Raw genomic sequence first — 17,462 nt, forward strand, 5'->3', positions numbered from 1 at the left:
ACATTAACTATCTCAGATATGCAGATAATACCACTTTGATGGCTGAAAGCGAAGAGGAACTGAGGAGCCTTATGATGAAGGTGAAAGAAGAAAGTGCAAAAGCTGGTTTGCAGCTAAACCTCAAAAAAGCCAAGATTATGGCAACCAGCTTGATTGATAACTGGCAAATAGAGGGAGAAAATGTAGAAGCAGTGAAAGACTTTGTATTCCTAGGTGCAAAGATTACTGCAGATGCTGACTGCAGTCAGGAAATCAGAAATCAGAAGACGCTTAATCCTTGGGAGAAGAGCAATGACAAATCTCGATAAAATAGTTAAGAGCAGAGACATCACACTGACAACAAAGGCCCGCATAGTTAAAGCAATGGTGTTCCCCGTAGTAACATATGGCTGCGAGAGCTGGACCATAAGGAAGGCTGAGAGAAGGAAGATCGATGCTTTTGAACTGTGGTGTTGGAGGAAAATTCTGAGCGTGCCTTGGACTGCCAGAAGATCAAACCAGTCCATCCTCCAGGAAATAAAGCCAGACTGCTCACTTGAGGGAATGATATTAAAGGCAAAACTGAAATACTTTGGCCACATAATGAGAAGACAGGACACCCTGGAGAAGATGCTGATGCTGGGGAGAGTGGAGGGCAGAAGGAAGAGGGGCCGACCAAGGGCAAGGTGGATGGATGATATTCTAGAGGTGACGGACTCGTCCCTGGGGGAGCTGGGGGTGTTGACGACCGACAGGAAGCTCTGGCGTGGGCTGGTCCATGAAGTCACGAAGAGTCGGAAGCGACTAAACGAATAAACAACAAAAACAGTAAAGGAACAAACAGTCAAGAAATACGCCACAAACTAGCACTTGGTAGAGCAGCCATGAAGGCCTTGGAGAAGATCTTCAGATGCCGCAATGCGTCTCTACCTACAAAGATCAGAACTGTGCAAGCCATGGTATTCTCCGTGACACTCTATGGAAGTGAAAGTTGGACTATGAAGAAGCAGGATAGGAAGAGCATTGACACTTTTGGTGCTGGAGAAGATATTTGAGAATACCGTGGACAGCCAAGAAAACAAAGCAATGGATCATTGAACAAATCAACCCAGAGGTCTCACTCCAGGCAGAAATGACCAGGCTGCTCTCTGAGCTTGGCTGTTTGCTTGCAGACATTTCATTACCGTACTAGGAAACATCTGACTCCACAGCTCAAATTATCCTCCTTTGGACACATAATGAGAAGACCCAGCTCTCTGGAAAAGGCTGTGATGCTGGGAAAGGTGGAAGGAAAGAGAAGAAGAGGGACTCAGCTGCAAGGGGGAGGGGCTCAGTTGGAAGACCTGAAGTTTGGGGACAGATCATCCTGGAGGAAATCTGTGTGGTTGCTAAAAGTCAACACTGACCTGATGGCACATGGCACTCAATCAATCAATCAATCAATCAAAGAAATCTGTGTTTAAGGATTCATGCATTGTGAGAATCCATACAAGGTTTACAGCATAACACACCATGCAAATGCAGCCAGTTGCAGTTTATCCAACTAACTCTGGTTTAACACAACAATCAAATCAAGCAGTGTTCTGCAGCCCCCACTGACAACAGCTGGAGATCTCTCCCCTTCCCAGCTGTCGTTCCAGATCAACTGGCAGTTGGAGCAGTTAGCAGGATTGATATTTATTTGATGCATCTGCAACCTGCCCTTTGAGAAAAGGCATACGACCAAGAAAAAAAAAAGTGGAGAAAAGCAAATCCTTTGGACCCTCTCATCGGCATCTCCCTCACGTCACTGAGGATAGCTTAAAGCCATTCGGTTTTAAAATGCTCTGGCAAGCTTTAATCAAAAGCAGGCTATCAATTGGTTGAAAGCAATTAAAATATTATGTATGTATGTATGCATGTATGTAACAGCTCTTCGACCGACGCTTCGGCTGCTTTCACTGCACAACCAGGAGCGCCACGGGAAAACCCTGCAACGAGGCGCGCGCGCGCGCGCGGCCCCGGCGCCGTCCCAGCAAACCAGCCCGTCCCGCCAAGGGCAGCTGCAGCGCCAGAGTTCGATTTCGCTCCCCAGGAGCTTTGGGGCCTTGCCGCCATCCGTAGAACGACCTCCGCGTGACCCGGAAGGAGAGGAAAGCCGGAAGTGGGGAAGGTGAAGCCGATGCTGAGGCCAGTGCGGAGTTTGGGGAGGTGAGCGAGGGGGCTCCTTTGCCTCGTTGGGGCTGGGGGTGGGGAAAATGGGACCCTGCCTCCACCTTCTTCCTTCCCCCCGGGGGTGAGCTGCTCACGCCGCCCCTTCGCCGTGGGAAAGCCCTGCTAGGCTGCCAGGCGAGGCTGTATGGGGCGAGACCCCTCGCAGGCTTCCTTGCCTCTTCGCTTCGCTCCGGACACCCAAAGCCCTCATGAATTATTACCCCACTCGGCGCCCCCCCCCCCATTTCCCTTCGCTCCAACGGTCCCCGTTGGCATCTTTAAAATTAGGGGATATGGATATGGGCCACGTGCAAACACAACCAAGCCAAAATCCAGGGCAGCTTAGGTGGTAGCACCCAGCTGAGCTTGAAAACTGAATGGTGTTGGATCTGGCTGGAAGTGGAGGGGAGACCACTGGGAAATCCCAGAGTTTGGGCTAGGCTGGGAGGACAGGAAAAACAATCTCAGAAGGGGCTGGTAGCTAACCTTTTCTGTATTCTTGCCAAGGAAATTACATGCATGTGGCCCTTTGGGGCCAGGAGGTGACCTGGAGGGAGGTTTAAATGTTATGTTGTTTAGTTATTAGAAAAACAGATATGCCATCCCTGTTGAAAGACACAGGGCAGTTAGAGCAGTAATATACGTGATAAGACAACCCACAGCTAAGCACATCCCAATTTAAATCAGCGCTGTTGAATTCACCCCCAAACATAGTGATGTTTTAAAAAATTCCAACAAAAATGGCAGCCCAGGACCAGCACCACATAAATGCTCATAATTCGTTAATACGTGACCAAAGATTGATGAAATAAATATGAAAATGTTACTTATGTAGAGCAGAAGTCAACTATTTGTTACATTGTGCATAATAAGGCTTTTCTTATCTGATGATATTAACATAATATTCCTCAGATTGGCCTGGAGTATGTAATAACAAACAGAAAATGAGACTTCTTCTAGCCTTATTATAGAAAGAATAGTGTATGGAGATGAAACTAAAAATACTCACCAGTCATTAAAATAAAAGCCTATGAAGGAGGAAAGCTCCTTAGTTGTCCTGCCCTCAGTAAATTGTTGTCAGTTTTACTTTTTATGAAGGCTCTTCTTTTGTTCCAATTAATATGAATACTTTTGGTGTTAAGAATGAGAGCCTCTATTCATGCCTTCTCCAACCTGGTGCTCCATAGGTATGTTGGGCTTTACCTTCCATACCCATTTATTATTGCAAAAAAGCCGACCCTTGAAGTTTCAACCAAAATACCATGAAAAATGTGTCTCCCGTGGATAAGCCGACCCTTGAATTTTTAACCACAGTGACAGGTAGTAAACTACAAACTGTTGCGTCCTCATTTATAAAACCACACAATTTTAAGGCTGTGACGGGCTTAAAAAAAATCTGACCTCTGTCCGCGGATAAGCTGAATCAAATTTTTGGGGTGTCTTTTGGAACCTAAAATTCTTGGCATATTCGTGAGTATATATGGCAATTGTCAGGCAATTTGGATTTAAGTAAGCTGAAAGGGAGGAGCAAAAGCCACTGTCTTTACTCTTAGTAAGTTGTTTCTCTTCAAATACTGTAGCAGTTTCAATTGTTGCACTGCTCTTGCAAGAGGAACCTTTTATTAAGCAGCTGTTTAAAAGGGTTCTCTTAGCATGAGTCATGGCTAAATAGCCTGCACATCTGGCTGCTAGTCCTCACAAGGATTTCCCAGCAATTAAAAAGCAGCATGAACACCGAATGGCTGTGCTGTACGATAAAAAAAAATTATTAAGATGATGAACAAGTGTCAAAAGGGGGTGGGGTTTCAGTGGCCACCATCTTGGCTTTTTGACCTTCTCTGCAGGGACCCCTATTGTTGGAGCATATAACCTAAGTTTTTCTTAAAAATTAATTTGCTACCTGGGCGGTTGTATTTTTTTTATTGCAGAGGATTTCAGAGCTTGAGAAAAGGGTGTGTTTGTATGTGTTTTAATCTAATCTTAGTGTTTTTGCTGGGGGGAGGTCCAGATGTATCAACAAGCTTCCAGCTTCTTGCAAATCAATCAAAATAGTTGATTTGAGAGATGATAAGGGTATAAGGAGAGAGCTAGCCTGAAGAATAAACCTGTCACTGACAGATTGTTGAGCAGGAAGAAGGGAAGCCAATTTTCCTCATCTCTGTGCCCCTTTTAATATTAATACCAAGCATCTTACAAATGATAAAGCCGGCATGTAATTAAAGACCTGCAGCCACCCCTGTCTCATGTTGGATCTGGATGAGTGGTGCGTTCCACTCGCCTGCTGTGGTGGGGGTGCTGCAAAAATGTGGGGCCTCCTGCATTGTGTGTTTATTGGATTTTATTCCTAGCGGATAATTATAACAAGTCCTGGCTGTGAAAAGGTAGGAAATTTTGTGAGTGTAAAATCAGTACACCGAACCCCAGTTCCCCTTCTGCCTCCTCTGTCCTAGTCTGGACTGTAAGTTCCTCTGCCAAGTGTCCTCGCAGGGTGATGTTTCCGTGGGAATCAGGCTCTTCAGCTGGCAAGGCTTGCCATGTGGGAGAAAAGGTCCACCCTTCGTGACGAAACTGTTATTCATATCTTGGAGAAGAGAGGATGTTGTTGTTTTTGAGCACCTGAAAGTCATGTTTTGTCTAGCTTGGCTCCGTTTGTTAGAGGCAAAGCGAGCAGATGGAGATATTTTAGCTCAAGAACCTGTCTTCCTTCCAGGTCATCAGCAGGTAGCTGCTAGATTATTCCTCTCCACTCAGCAGTGTATCTCCTCTGATATAATATAACAAAACTACAGAAAAAATGGAAGTACCTCCAGACCATTGCTACACACAGACACACAAACACGCCCAGTGTGATTGCAGCATTCCAGTTAGTCTGGGCTGGTATTCTTGTTTGAGCTCTTCTGTGTGGTACCTGGGATGATCCTTCCTTTCCCAAGTGCCATAAAGGAAGGGGAGAAATAGAAGTGAAAGAAGCCTTCACAGAGCCTCAGGACAGGAGCTTTGTTTGTTTCTTTGTTTCTTTAAATTTATATCATGTTTAGGGGAGATGTGTGAACACAGCAAGCTGGGAGGCCTCGGGTGTGGGAGCAAGAAGGCAGAAGAGCTTCAGATAGGACTGAGGGACAGAATCAGAATAAATAATGTTTAGAACATCCTTTGGCCTCCTGTCTCAGTTTAATACCTCGCCTGTTGCTGGCTTGCATTTAATTACATACTTCTGCTGTGTAATTGTTATCTGAAGGTTAAAAAAGAGTCAAATTTATATACCGCCCTGGTGTACCTTTATATCTGTGCTCCTTTACAGCCAGTAGTATTCTGGGAATATGGAACCACAAGGGTGTGTCCGAGGCGCTCCTGCCCATGCTGGGAGAGAAGGTCCTGGCAAGCCTGCTCCCCCGTACAAGAATGCTTATGCCCGGCTTGTGCAGAAGCACCACAGTGGCCGCTTCCGTTCCTACCTGAACCACATTGCTCAGAAGCTGCAGCTGGAAGAGAACCTCTTTCAGGACCTGGGATCTGAGGTGGAGCTGTCCCTGAAAGGGGGGCTCGTGAGAGAAGCGCTGATGAAGAACGGGATGAAACCAGCCAGGGGCTCACCTGCTGGAACGTTGCAATCTTCCCAGCCAGACCTGAGAAGCTTTGAGTGGCTGAGTGGGAGCAAAGAGGACAGTGTGGCCAACAGGCAGCCACACCATCAACGAGATCCTGGTGCTGGGAAGAGTGGGGATGAAGAGGAGGAGGAGGAAGAGGAGGTGATGGTAGAAGAGGAGGATGTGCCTCCTAACCAGTATGGAGATCCATCAGGCTTCTTAAGAACCAGGCCTGTATTGGGTGGCCAGGAGGCATTGCCCAGACTGGTGGCCTTTCAGCAGAAGACCTCTAACTCTGGAGAGAGGGACAAAGAGGAGCTCTGGAGAAACAAGTGCAGCAACCCTCTGACTCTCCTGGAGGGAACTGGTGTCTGTCCACCTGCAGGACAACTGAGCATGGAGGAACCTTCAGCAAACACCAATTTCTTACCGCCTCGGCAGATGTATGGTGAGTTGATTATGTCTCAGATAGCTGCAAGGGTTTGTTGTGTGCGTGAGCAGCCATGGCCCCCAAAGGCCTAGTTGGTGACCCCCCCATTGTTGCCCTGTGATTGCACCACGCGGTTGCTTGAGAGCTGCTTAGGACTGAGAGTCCTGAGCTGGTGGAATGAGAGGAATCTGCCATCAGTCCTGGCCTGATGATGGAATAATGCGGGACTCAGAGATTCCTCTCAAAATGGCCGGCAAGCACCTGCTCTTATTTTAGCCCTGCAGACAACCACAGCTTTGTAACATCTTTGGTGAAAGAGATTGGGGTTCTTGTTGTGGGGAAAATACAGGGTGGGGACATTACATATGCCATCTTGAATTTCACAAAATAAAGGTGGGATTTAAATCCAGTCAGAGGTGTAGAACCCCGTTGAGAGCCAAAGATGGTGGGATCTTCGAATCAGTTGGCTTCTGAGTCAGCAGCCACTCCATCTGGTTTGGGTTGCGTTTAAGTCTGTTTTTTCCATACAGCCCCTCACAGCCTCCAAATTCCAGGATGTGACTTCCACCACATCTCCCAGTGGACCCAATGTGGAGATGCATAGCTGAGCAAATCAATTATATTAATGATATTTCACCTCGAACCGGCAGATGACCGGGAATGTTGTTGATGCGCAGATATGCAAATATCAATCAAAGAGAATGTCTATAGCTCAGGGTTGAACTGTGGAGTCCTTGGTCTTCACCAGGGACTCCACATTTGCAAATAGATCCCCGATTTCAAGTCTGCAGGCACTAATAATGTGTCTTTTAAAGACACCATCCCCAAATTAGAGGTCAAAGAAGGACAGGAACCCAGAAACTGTCTGGCAGCTTCTGCACGTGACGAGCTCCACCTTTCCAGTTGGCTGGCAAGGGGTGTCAGAGCAGCCTCACGTGTTTACAACTTTTGCTTCTCCTTTAAGTAGGCAGACAGTTGAACTGCGTGGAGGAGTTTCAGTTTCACGAGTTCACCTTGGCTTGGGTGGGGCATCGTGGGTTTTGTGACTTTCTGTTGGGGAGTCAACTGGACAGATTAATCTGGGTGTGAGATGGATGCATGTTTAGCTTCCTTTAGTGTCTTCAGTGCTCCTGAATGTTAAGCCTTGATATTTGTTTGTTTGTTTGTTTGTTTGTTTTTCAAATTTCTATCACCACCCATCTCTCCCGAAAAGGGGACTTTGGGCGGTTTACAATAAAAGCTAGCTAAAGTGGTGTGGGAAGTGCTCACGGTATCTCTTTCATTCGTTTTTTAAAAATTCAGTCTCTCTGCCTGTTAAAGCAGCAGCCTTCTTCCAGGTAGCAGCTAACCAACAGTTTGAAAGCATAGTAAAAATTGGTAACAGCCAACAACTACAGCAGCACTGCAGTGATTTTATCTTTATCTCTAGAGATCACTGTGTTTCTCAACCTCAGCAGCTTTTAGAGGTGTGGACTTCAACTCCCAGAATTCCCTAACCAGCATTCCAGCATGCTGGCTGGGGAATTCTGGGAGTTAAGTCTACACATCTTAAAGTTGCCAAGGTTGAGTAACACTGCTCTAAGTTGCCCAAAACCATTTGCAGGTACAGGTTAGTACCTGGTAGCTACACTCATTTGTGCCTGGATAGGAGACCACTAGGAAGTCTGAGGGCAGTCAGCTAGGCCGGGAAGCAGACAAAATGTCCAAGGAAGCAGCAATGGGAAATCACTTTGGTAAAGTTGTCAAGCCCAACCCACCTCACAGGGTTGTTGTCATGGGGAAAATAGGAGGAGGAAGGAGTATTAGGTATGTTCAATGCCTTGAGTTACTTATAAAAACAATAAAGGCAGATAAAAAAATATTTTAAAAAAAGCTGCATAAGTGTAACCAGCAGCTCAGCCTGACAGCATCTTTATTTTTTTTCCAGCCCTCTGGCTGTAATAGTCTTACTCAGATTCAGCGAAAAAATGGGGAATTCTGTAATTTGGGTTTTCTTGTTGAAAAGACATTTATTTATTTGTTTGTTTGTTTGTTTGTTTGTTTGTTTATTCATTCATTCATTCATTCATCAAATTTTGCTGCTGCCCATCTTCCCCTTGGAGGAGGGACCTTGGATTTCATTAACTGCATAGAAAGTACAAATTTCCAAAAAAGGTCCTAATATATAAATGAGTAATTTCTTGGTTCAAGATTTATTATGCTATTGTGGAGAGTTTTCCTTCTACCCTCCTTGGTCTGCTAAATAAGTTTCTCTATTTACAGCAAAAAAACAAAACAAAACAACCAAAACCACAAAACATCCCCACAGAAATCTCATCTCTAAGCAATAGAATTTGGATGTGCAAGAAATCTGTGGCCTATATGACTAGATATTTTAGATTTTTTTTCCCGGGCAACCTACAAGCCTGATTTAATGTCAAGAAGGTATGTTATAATAATTTTGGCAATTAATTAGTCTGCCCAAATATTTGAATGAGAAAGTGATTAATTTGAGTGATACAGTTCAATTTTTTTTCCTGGTGGATTTAAATTGGTGACATGGATTGCTTTACAGTCAACCCATCCTGTCAATAAAAAGCTTTTTCCCATGTCCACAAAAGCTGGTCTTTGTGGGAAGGTATTTGGGATACTGCTTGAGCAAAGAACCTGCTTCTTGTGATGGCTTAATCCGGTAAAATTAACATGTTGTCATCTGTGACTTGTTTGAACTATGGTGACGGCTCTCGCTGTAGCTTGGGACGCAGATCTAATTATAAATAAACACACTTTGGTCTTGCGAAATGGCACACTTTTGTTCAATTATGAGCGGTCATGCATCAGTTTTTGTGGAGTTTGCTTTAAAGCCGAGGAGCAGATCTTGTGCACTTGACAGATAAATATTTGTGAGTTTTTGAAGTGCTGGCTTTGCAAGTGGGCTGAATGGGTCTAGTTTTATCCGTCTAGTACTTTCTAAATTATGGCTTCTGGATTTTTTTTTAAAGCAACAGTTTGGCTCAAAATCTGTTTTGTTTGCATTTGCACCCATCTTTTCTGAGATTTTGGATTTCTTTTCATTTGAATTCCTGGACAGCTCTAAGTGCCTGGGAAAACCTAGGCAATCTAACTTGGCTGGGTGAGTGTGAAACCGGAGTTGGGATTGGCAATGATTTGCAGAAGCTCTGGCAGGGGGTGGAGATCTGCTCTCTGTGACTTTCCTTCTCTATGGACATTTTGCCAAATAGTGCACCGGCTTGGTTGGTTTGTTAATTTAGTGCATTAATATCCTGCTGTGATCAAGTACAACATTCAGCAGTTGCCCTGCGTTATTATGAATGTGCATATACACCACCATAAGGCTGGCAGCTGAGACTATCCTGAAATGAGGAGGCTGTTTCCCAGCACCAAAAAAAGAAAAAAGAAATGCATTGTTTTTTGAGCAAATTAGGGATTATTTTTAGCTAATGTGAGTTTCAGGTTCCTTTCCAGGGTCAGCCTGGGCACTGGCTTGGATTCCTCAAGTGCTCAAAGAAGCTTTTCTGTCATTTGCTTCCCCCAGCCCCAAGCCTTGCCAGTGGGTCAGTTGGAGCCTCCTGAACAGCTGCTCTGGGAAGCAGGAGGGTACTAGGAAGGGCCAGTCTTCCAAAATTTGGTTGTCTGGACAAGAGACAATTTGCGTGAATTTAAAAATTGCTAGCCTGTGCAAGAGCAGGATCTAATCTTCTCCTAACCTACTATGTTGACCCTTGATCTTGATACGGGCCCAACACATGTAGTACAAGGATTTGGAATTTTTCCTATCAAGAAATCAGGATAGGCATTTGCAAAGACATTCTCAAAGTCCTCGAGAAGGACGTAAGTTCTCTTCTAGACAGGGCTGCACAGTAAGTTTTCTTCTTTTCCATATCTAGCTATTAAAAGCAATGTCATGTGGAACGAAAAATAATTGTAAAGAAAACATGGTCTGGGCTTTGAAGATTTCTGCAGGAATTGGTGCACTAGTTTAGCAAAATGTAAGCGGAAAAGGTTCAAATGTTGGCCCTCGCTGAAAGCAGAGTCTCGTTCCTAGGGAGGCTGGAGTTTTTCATGCAAGGTGTAGGATGAGACCGAATTTGCCCTCAAGATGAAAATCACTTTGAATGCAAAGAAGAGCGGAAAAAAGTCCCAGGGCTTTCTGGGTTGAAAACAACCTGTCAGAATGGTGTTAGTTATTTTATAACAAGAGGCAAATTAGTAAACACATGGGGAATAATCACAGTAACTGTTTTTAGTCCATGCATTCATTTACTTGACCATGACTTCCGGCCTGCCTGCCTCGTTCAACTCGAGGCAGTTACAGTGGTAAGAGTAATACACTTGCAAATCAGTTGCTTCAAGCAACCCATTTCATCCACGAGAATGAAATATAAATTAATGCTCTTTTTTTCCTTCCTTGCTCCGCACACGTTTTTGGAGTAGAATCCAGTGTCTGATTGTTATTCAGGGGGAGGCAGCGCATGACACCGTGTCACTCAGAGGTCAAACATGTAAAAAATGGCCTGTCCTGCAGAGCCCGTTGACCCCCACCATCCCTTCCCAGACAGAAGGGAGCTTTTGTTCCCATGGAAATGCTGATTTCACCTGTGCCCAGATAGACCCATCGCCCCATCTGCTTTCTTTTCCTGGAAGTTTCTCAAGAGCTGCCTCCAGTTGTTTTCTCCCAAAGATTGTCCAAAGATAGCAAAGAAGCAATATCTTTGACAATGTTTTCCTTTTTCTTCTTTTTCCCCCTGAAGTCCATTCTAAGGCATCTCTGGATCTTTTTATAGCACAGCGGGCCTTCCCTTCAGTGCAGGGAGAGAAGGGAAGTGTTTCACAGTGTCTTGCAGGGAGCAGGGGGTGGCAAATGTGTGGCAGCTGGACAAAGAGGGAAGGAGGCACCTTTTCAGAAAACTGAAGCACCCGGCGCTCGAGGCAGGCAGCTTGCAGGGAGAGAAGGTGGCTTGTGGGTCATAAGCAGGGTGGAGCCGGTTCACAGAGAGTCCTGAAGAGCCACTGGTGCGCCGCCATCCCTCCCTGCCAATGCAGATGTTGTGCCGCTCTGCGAGAGCGCGGGAATTGTTTGGATAAACCTTTAGTCCCCTGCTACTAAATGCTTTGGGGGCCAAATCCCACTCGAGCTGCCAAAAGTGAGCAGAATCTTTGGCCCTTGTGAATCTCGCTTGCACTTGGCTAGTTGGAGACTTTGGGATATCTGGGGCAGATGCCGGGGGTGCTGCTGAAGTCCATCGTTTGTGTGCTGCGGAAGGTATTTTCTTAAAAAGTTACACAGCCTTATTTTTCATGCCATGCATCTCCTTACCGCGAGGGCTGTTTCATTCCTGTTTGAGGCAGTGCCTCTTTACAGAAGTTTTTGGCTACCTGATATTCTTTTATAAAATGCCTGAAGTGAAAAAAAAATGTTTCCCCCCCCCCAAATTAAAAAAAAAATCATGGTAAAAAGAGATCCTCAAGACTTTAAAGAAGTCTTTATCAAGATGCTGCCAAGTCTTTGTTTTTCTGACTTAATGTGGTGAGTCATTTGGAAAATGTTCCAGTTAATTGCAGGTGCCTTTTCATCAGCTGGAGGTGTTTTTAATTATTAAACGTGCTGCTCATTATATCGCCCTCAGTATCAATAATAATCGTAATCGATGCAGATAACAACCTGAGCAGCAGTGTTGAACTGTTGCTTTTTTTAATATTGCACCTGTAATTCCCAACAGACTAATAATTGCACATGCAGAGCATCCCTTGGTTCCCTCCAGCTCCAAGCAATGGACAAGGTAGCTTGGTCAATTATTTTTGAACGGAGATGCTGTGAGAAGGAAAATAAGCGGCAGCAGTTTTAGAAGAAAGTCACTGAAATAAGCATTTGTTGGTTTTTCAGCTGCTGTCACTGATCTCATATTAGATACATGCCAACCAAGATTTTGGAGTAGCTTCTTATCAGAACTAGCATTACAAGCCATGTTCTTCATTTAATATGACTAGAGCACCTGAAGAATTCCTGATATGAAAGATCCATCTCTGAGAAGGAGCCAGAGAAGGTAGCCACGACCTCAGATTTTTCAAAGATGTGTCTTCAGAAATCAAGTTCTCGGCCTGGGATAATCATATCTGAACCAGATCACTGTGAATATGGCTTTAAGTAAACATGTATCAGCCAGGCTGGATCAGACTGAAGATTTGCCTGGTCTAGAATCCAGTTTCTAGGAAGCTCCTCCATTTCTGTGTTGATCCAGAGGTCCACTGCTTCAAAGCACTGATGTTCTTCATAGCCATTTTGACTAATGACATTGATAAATCAGTCTGCTCCCATGAATACATCAGGTCCCTCTTTAAGGACATTTGGGACTATCAGTAGCCACTGCCACATGTTTGTGTTGGAACGGAGATGACCTAATTGAAAGAAATGTTGCATCTGAGCTTGATGTGGGATGCTTGGGTGGCCTTTGGCCTAAACTCGCCCAAGACCTTCCTGTCAAACCAGCAGTGAGCCACTATCTGTGTTGTTTTTGCAAGACAGCAGGACATTTGATCCTTCACCTTATTTAGATAAAACAAACACATTTGATCTTCTAGGACTTGTGTTTACCTGATATGATTCACATTGAGGATCATGTTATCTGTGTTTGTTATTTGGTGTGGTTTGTACAGCTTGCTGTGGTTGTTTCTTTGATACCATACCCCAGTGCATCAACATTAATTAAACACTCTGTGGAGTTTGAATTTGACCACTTTCTCTTAAGTAAGGCCACATATCCTTTTAGCACTTAGGAGGTTGAGCCTTAAACCTGATTATAAAGCTGTGACTTTCCACTTTTCTTGCGCAGGGTATGAATCAAAGTTTGGACCATCCAGTGAACCCAGGTTGTCTGGGTCAATTCAAAAGGGATCTGGCAGAATCGACCAAGATGAACCTGGGAACTATTGCCTACAAAGTATTTATTTATTTATTTTTATTTTATTTATTTATTAATCAAATTTATCACCGCCCCTCTCCCAAAAGGGACTCTGGGCGGTTTACAATAAAACATGAATAAAAATATAAAACTATAAAACACCATAATACACAATAAAATAAATATGATAAAAACCCCGATGGCTGGAAGCTCTCTGTGATTTGCAAGCAGAGCAGGGTCTGTCTAAGAAACTAAGAAAATTTGCACTCTGCCACTGAGCTATAATGGGCATTCCTGACCTGTTATTTCTGCAGTCTCTTGGATCGACTCCCAGAATCCTCAGCGACTATGCTGCCTGGATATGCTGGGAGTTGAAGTCCAGCCCATCTAGAAAATAGGGCTGGAGCTTGTCAAGTTGTTTAAAAACCATGCATAGGTAGATATTCCTGGAAACATGGTCTGAGCATTGGAAAGTTCTCCGTCTCCATGTATTCTTTATAATACATAATATAAAAATTCACCTGCACCAGCTCTTTGTCAGTTACTACTGTTAAAAGATACCCCAGTGTGCTGGTGGCTGGGAGACAGATATCTATGCCCACGTAGATGTATGGTAGATTTTCTCTACTATGCAATATTGTATGAAAATATTTCAATTCCTCATTAGGAAGTCATCCTAAGAAAAGGCTGTAGCATAGTGAATGCGTAGCCTGGCTTGCTTGCTTGCTTGCTTGCTTGCTTGCTTGCTTATTCATTCATTCATTCATTCATTCATTCATTCATTCATTCATTCATTCATTCATTCATTCATTCAAATTTCTATTGCCGCCCGTCTCCCCCCAAAGAGGGGGACTCTGGGCGGTGTACAATAATATACTCCGTTAAAACCTCAACACCTAAAATTACCAAATCAGCATCTACCACACTAAAATAATAAATAGAAATATAAAATCCGAGTGGGATTGGATTTTTCGCAAAAATATTTTCACAAAATATTTTGCCTTTTCACATGAATCTTGATTTTTGCAAGGGGCGCCTACAGTGAGTGGTCTCGCTACTTTTAAGTTCTGTTTCTGTGCAGGAAATAGCAGGACACGGTATGGAAGCTCTCCTCACTGGGGACAGCGTATTAAAAGCAACTTGGTATCTAAAGGGGAATTATCTGATTTTTGTAAAATCAGTGCTCTTCTTATGCTTTACCAGCTAAAGCTTAGCATGCTTGCTTTCATTTTTTTAAAGTTCATCTCTAAGGTTGTGATCTGATTCTGAATACAGCAAAATTCCATTAGAATACAAGTGGACAAATGTCAAGAGGGTCGCTGTATAAACACCTGCAGGCATGGCTAAAAGTATTGGTTCCCCTTCACTTTTCCCCAAAGAATCCCAATTTGCCATGAAATACTGCATGTTGAAATGGACCCAAGTAAATGGCATCCACCATGCTTTATTCCATAGAGCAGACTTTTGAGGTATAACTTAACACAGGGCTTTTCAACCTTGGCAACTTTAAGGTGGGTGGACTTCAGCTCCCAGAATTCCCTAGCCAGCATGGCTAGCTGGAGAATTCTGGGAGCTGAAGTCCACGCATCTTAAAGTTGCCACGATTGAGAAACACTGACTCAACATAATCTTGTAAATAATAAAACAAATGAAAATGGCATGGACATAATTATTGGTCCCCCAACCTAATATTTCATAGTGCACCCTTTTGAGGCAATAACTGTAATCAAGGCTTTCTGTAGCTCTGAATACAGGTAGTCCTCACTTAACAACTATTTTTTTTCTGATGGTTCGGACTTATGGCAGTGCTGGAAAAAGTGACTTGCGACCAATCCTCACACTTAAGATCATTGCAGCAGTTTGGGTGCTTGGCAACCAGTTTGCATATATGCACATCGCAGCATCCCATGGTCATATGATTGCCATTTTCGACCTTTCTGGCCGGCTTCTGGCAAGCAAAATCAATGGCGAACTGCATGATTTGCTTAATGACCAGGTAGTTCGCTCAATGCTTGCAGTGATTAACTTAACGACCACCACAAGACAGGTCATAAAATCAGGTCAGATTTGCTTAATGACTGCTTCAGTTAGCAACTGAAATCCAGTCTCAATTGTGGTCAGTAAGCGAGGACTATCTGTAAGACTTCTATACTTCTCAACTGGCAGTTTGTCATATTGTCTTGAGCAAACTGGTCCAGTTTATTTATTTATTTATTCAAATTTTTATTGCCACCCATCTCCCTCCAAAAAGGGGGACTCTTAGCTCTCAGTTGCCTTAGGTTTGATGGGTTCCTTCTCCCAACTGTGAGTCTGAGCTTTTTCCATAGAAGATCTATGGATTCTGATCAGGATTCATAGCAGGTCACTTCAGAACAGTCCAATGTTTGCTTTTCAATCATTCTTGAGTTCTCCTAAATGTTGGAGGACCCATGACCTGTGACTGAGACAGAGCTTTCTAACCGTGGGCATTATGTTTCACTCCAGAATGACTTGGTAACCTTCTGATTTCAATTGTGCCCTGCACAGATTCAAGGTACCCAGTGCTGAAGGCAGCAAGGCAACCCCATAAACCCCATCTGGAACCTCCTCTATTTCTTTCTTCTGTGAACCTAGAGCTGCTGTGACTTACCAAAAAAGCTCTAATTTTGTTTCATCTGTCCAAAAGACATTCTCCCAGAAGGACTATGGCTTGTCAACATGCATTTTAGCAAACTCCAGTCTGGCTTGTTTATGTCTGTCTTCCAGGAGTGGACTCTTCTTGGGTCTTCTACCATGGAGGCCACGTTCAGTCAGACAGTAACAAATCGGGCGACTTGATATTGTTGTACCTTGATCTTGGAGGTCAGTCAGGATCTGTTTGGAAGTTTTCCTTGGTTCTTTCTCCACCATTTGAACTATCCTTCTGTTCAGTCTGGGGTCAGTTTTCCTTTTGTGGCCACATCCAGAGAGGTTGGCTACAGTCCCATAGTCCTTAAGTCTCTTGGTAATATTAGCAACTGTGATCACAGGAACATGAAGCTCTTTGGAGATGGTTTTGTAGCCCTGATCTTTACCATGCTTGGCTGTTACCTTCTTCCTTCCCTCCTTGGACAACTCTCCGCTGTTCCTTCTGTTGTCCATGTTCACTGCGCTGCACGCAACGGCACAAAACGCTTGAGCGAGTACTTTTCTTCATTCAGAGAGGCTGAGTGACTGATTATGAGAGTGAAGACATCTCTGATACTAATTAAAGTAAATAGTCTGCTTGAGAGATCACTAAAATCCAGTGATGTCTTTCAACTTCTAAGGGGAACCAATAAGTATGTCCATGCCATTTTCATTTGTTTGACCATTTACGAGAGTATGTTATGTCATACGTCAAAAGCAGAGTGTCTGCTCTATGGGCTATGGCAATGTTTCTCCATCTCAGCCCAACTCACCTGACAGGGTTGTTGTTGTGGGGAAAATAGGAGGAGGAAGGAGCATTAGGGATGTTCACTGCCTTGAGTTATTTACAAAAATAATAAATTTTATAATAAAGGCGGGATAGTAAATAAATAAATAAATAAAATAAAACTAAATAAATCTCAGCAACTTTAAGATGTGTGGATGTCAACTCCCAGAATTCCCCAGCCAGCATGTTGAAATCCATGCATCTTAAAGTTGCTGAGGTTGAGGAACACTGGACTATGGAATAAAGAATTGTGGATGCCGTTTTCTTGTGTCAGTTTCAACGTACTTCTTGGCAAATTGGGGTTCTTTGGGAAAAAGTGGAGGGGGACTTTTGGCTGCATCTGTAGTTATGGACTAGAGGTGGATGGGAGCATTTTGATAGAGAACTTAATAAACGGTGGGAGACTGTCCTCTCTCTCTCTCTCTCTCTCTCTCATTCAAGCAGTTCTGCACCAAACTGGGTTACAAATCAACAGGAACAATTCAGGGCTGTCACCTAACTGTGGGAATATGGTGTGGTAGTAGGTAGGAGATCTGTTACCTGGGAAGTCACGTACCACTATTAGTGCCCTTGTGTGGTTCCTCTTTCCAGGGGAGATCTGGTTTGAAGACATAAATAACCATAATGTAAACAAGCCGAAAGTTCATTGACACACAAAAACAGCCAGCATTTCAGTCCTGAGGCTGTGAATGAGCGCGGAACCACCTTCCTTTCTCTCACGGACTTTAGCTCCTTGTGTCTCGGGGTTGAAGTAGTGATGAAGCTGCGTGTCAGTTTAAAGGTTGAAGGTTTCCCAGGAAGATGTGGTTGGCCAACTAGAATTGGGGTCAATGAGCAATCCAATCATGGTGTTGTGGCTTTGCACTGGGAGCTGTCCCTGTTGTAATTTCAGAACCTCAACCCCATTGAAAGGTTCTCCGGTAGCAGAGCCAAGAAGGACC

General features: G+C 44.0%; 1 protein-coding gene across 2 annotated transcripts in view; it reads left to right on the top strand.

Annotated features, from left to right (window-relative positions):
• The first annotated feature begins 2,095 nt into the window (after positions 1–2,095).
• Positions 2,096–17,462, top strand: part of DIS3L2 (DIS3 like 3'-5' exoribonuclease 2) — a 183,308-nt gene continuing 167,941 nt past the window's right edge. Inside the window, exons 1-2 of one of the 2 annotated variants that reach the window (XM_063306304.1) lie at positions 2,100–2,169; positions 5,474–6,207. In XM_063306304.1, coding sequence (XP_063162374.1) covers positions 5,493–6,207 — 715 coding nt within the window. In that variant the 5' untranslated portion in view covers positions 2,100–2,169; positions 5,474–5,492. Of the gene's footprint in view, positions 2,170–5,473; positions 6,208–17,462 lie in introns of both variants that reach the window. The other variant, XM_063306305.1, reaches the window with a different exon arrangement.

The sequence above is a fragment of the Candoia aspera genome, chromosome 6 (genome assembly GCF_035149785.1).
Source record: "Candoia aspera isolate rCanAsp1 chromosome 6, rCanAsp1.hap2, whole genome shotgun sequence".
Lineage (NCBI taxonomy): Eukaryota > Metazoa > Chordata > Lepidosauria > Squamata > Boidae > Candoia > Candoia aspera.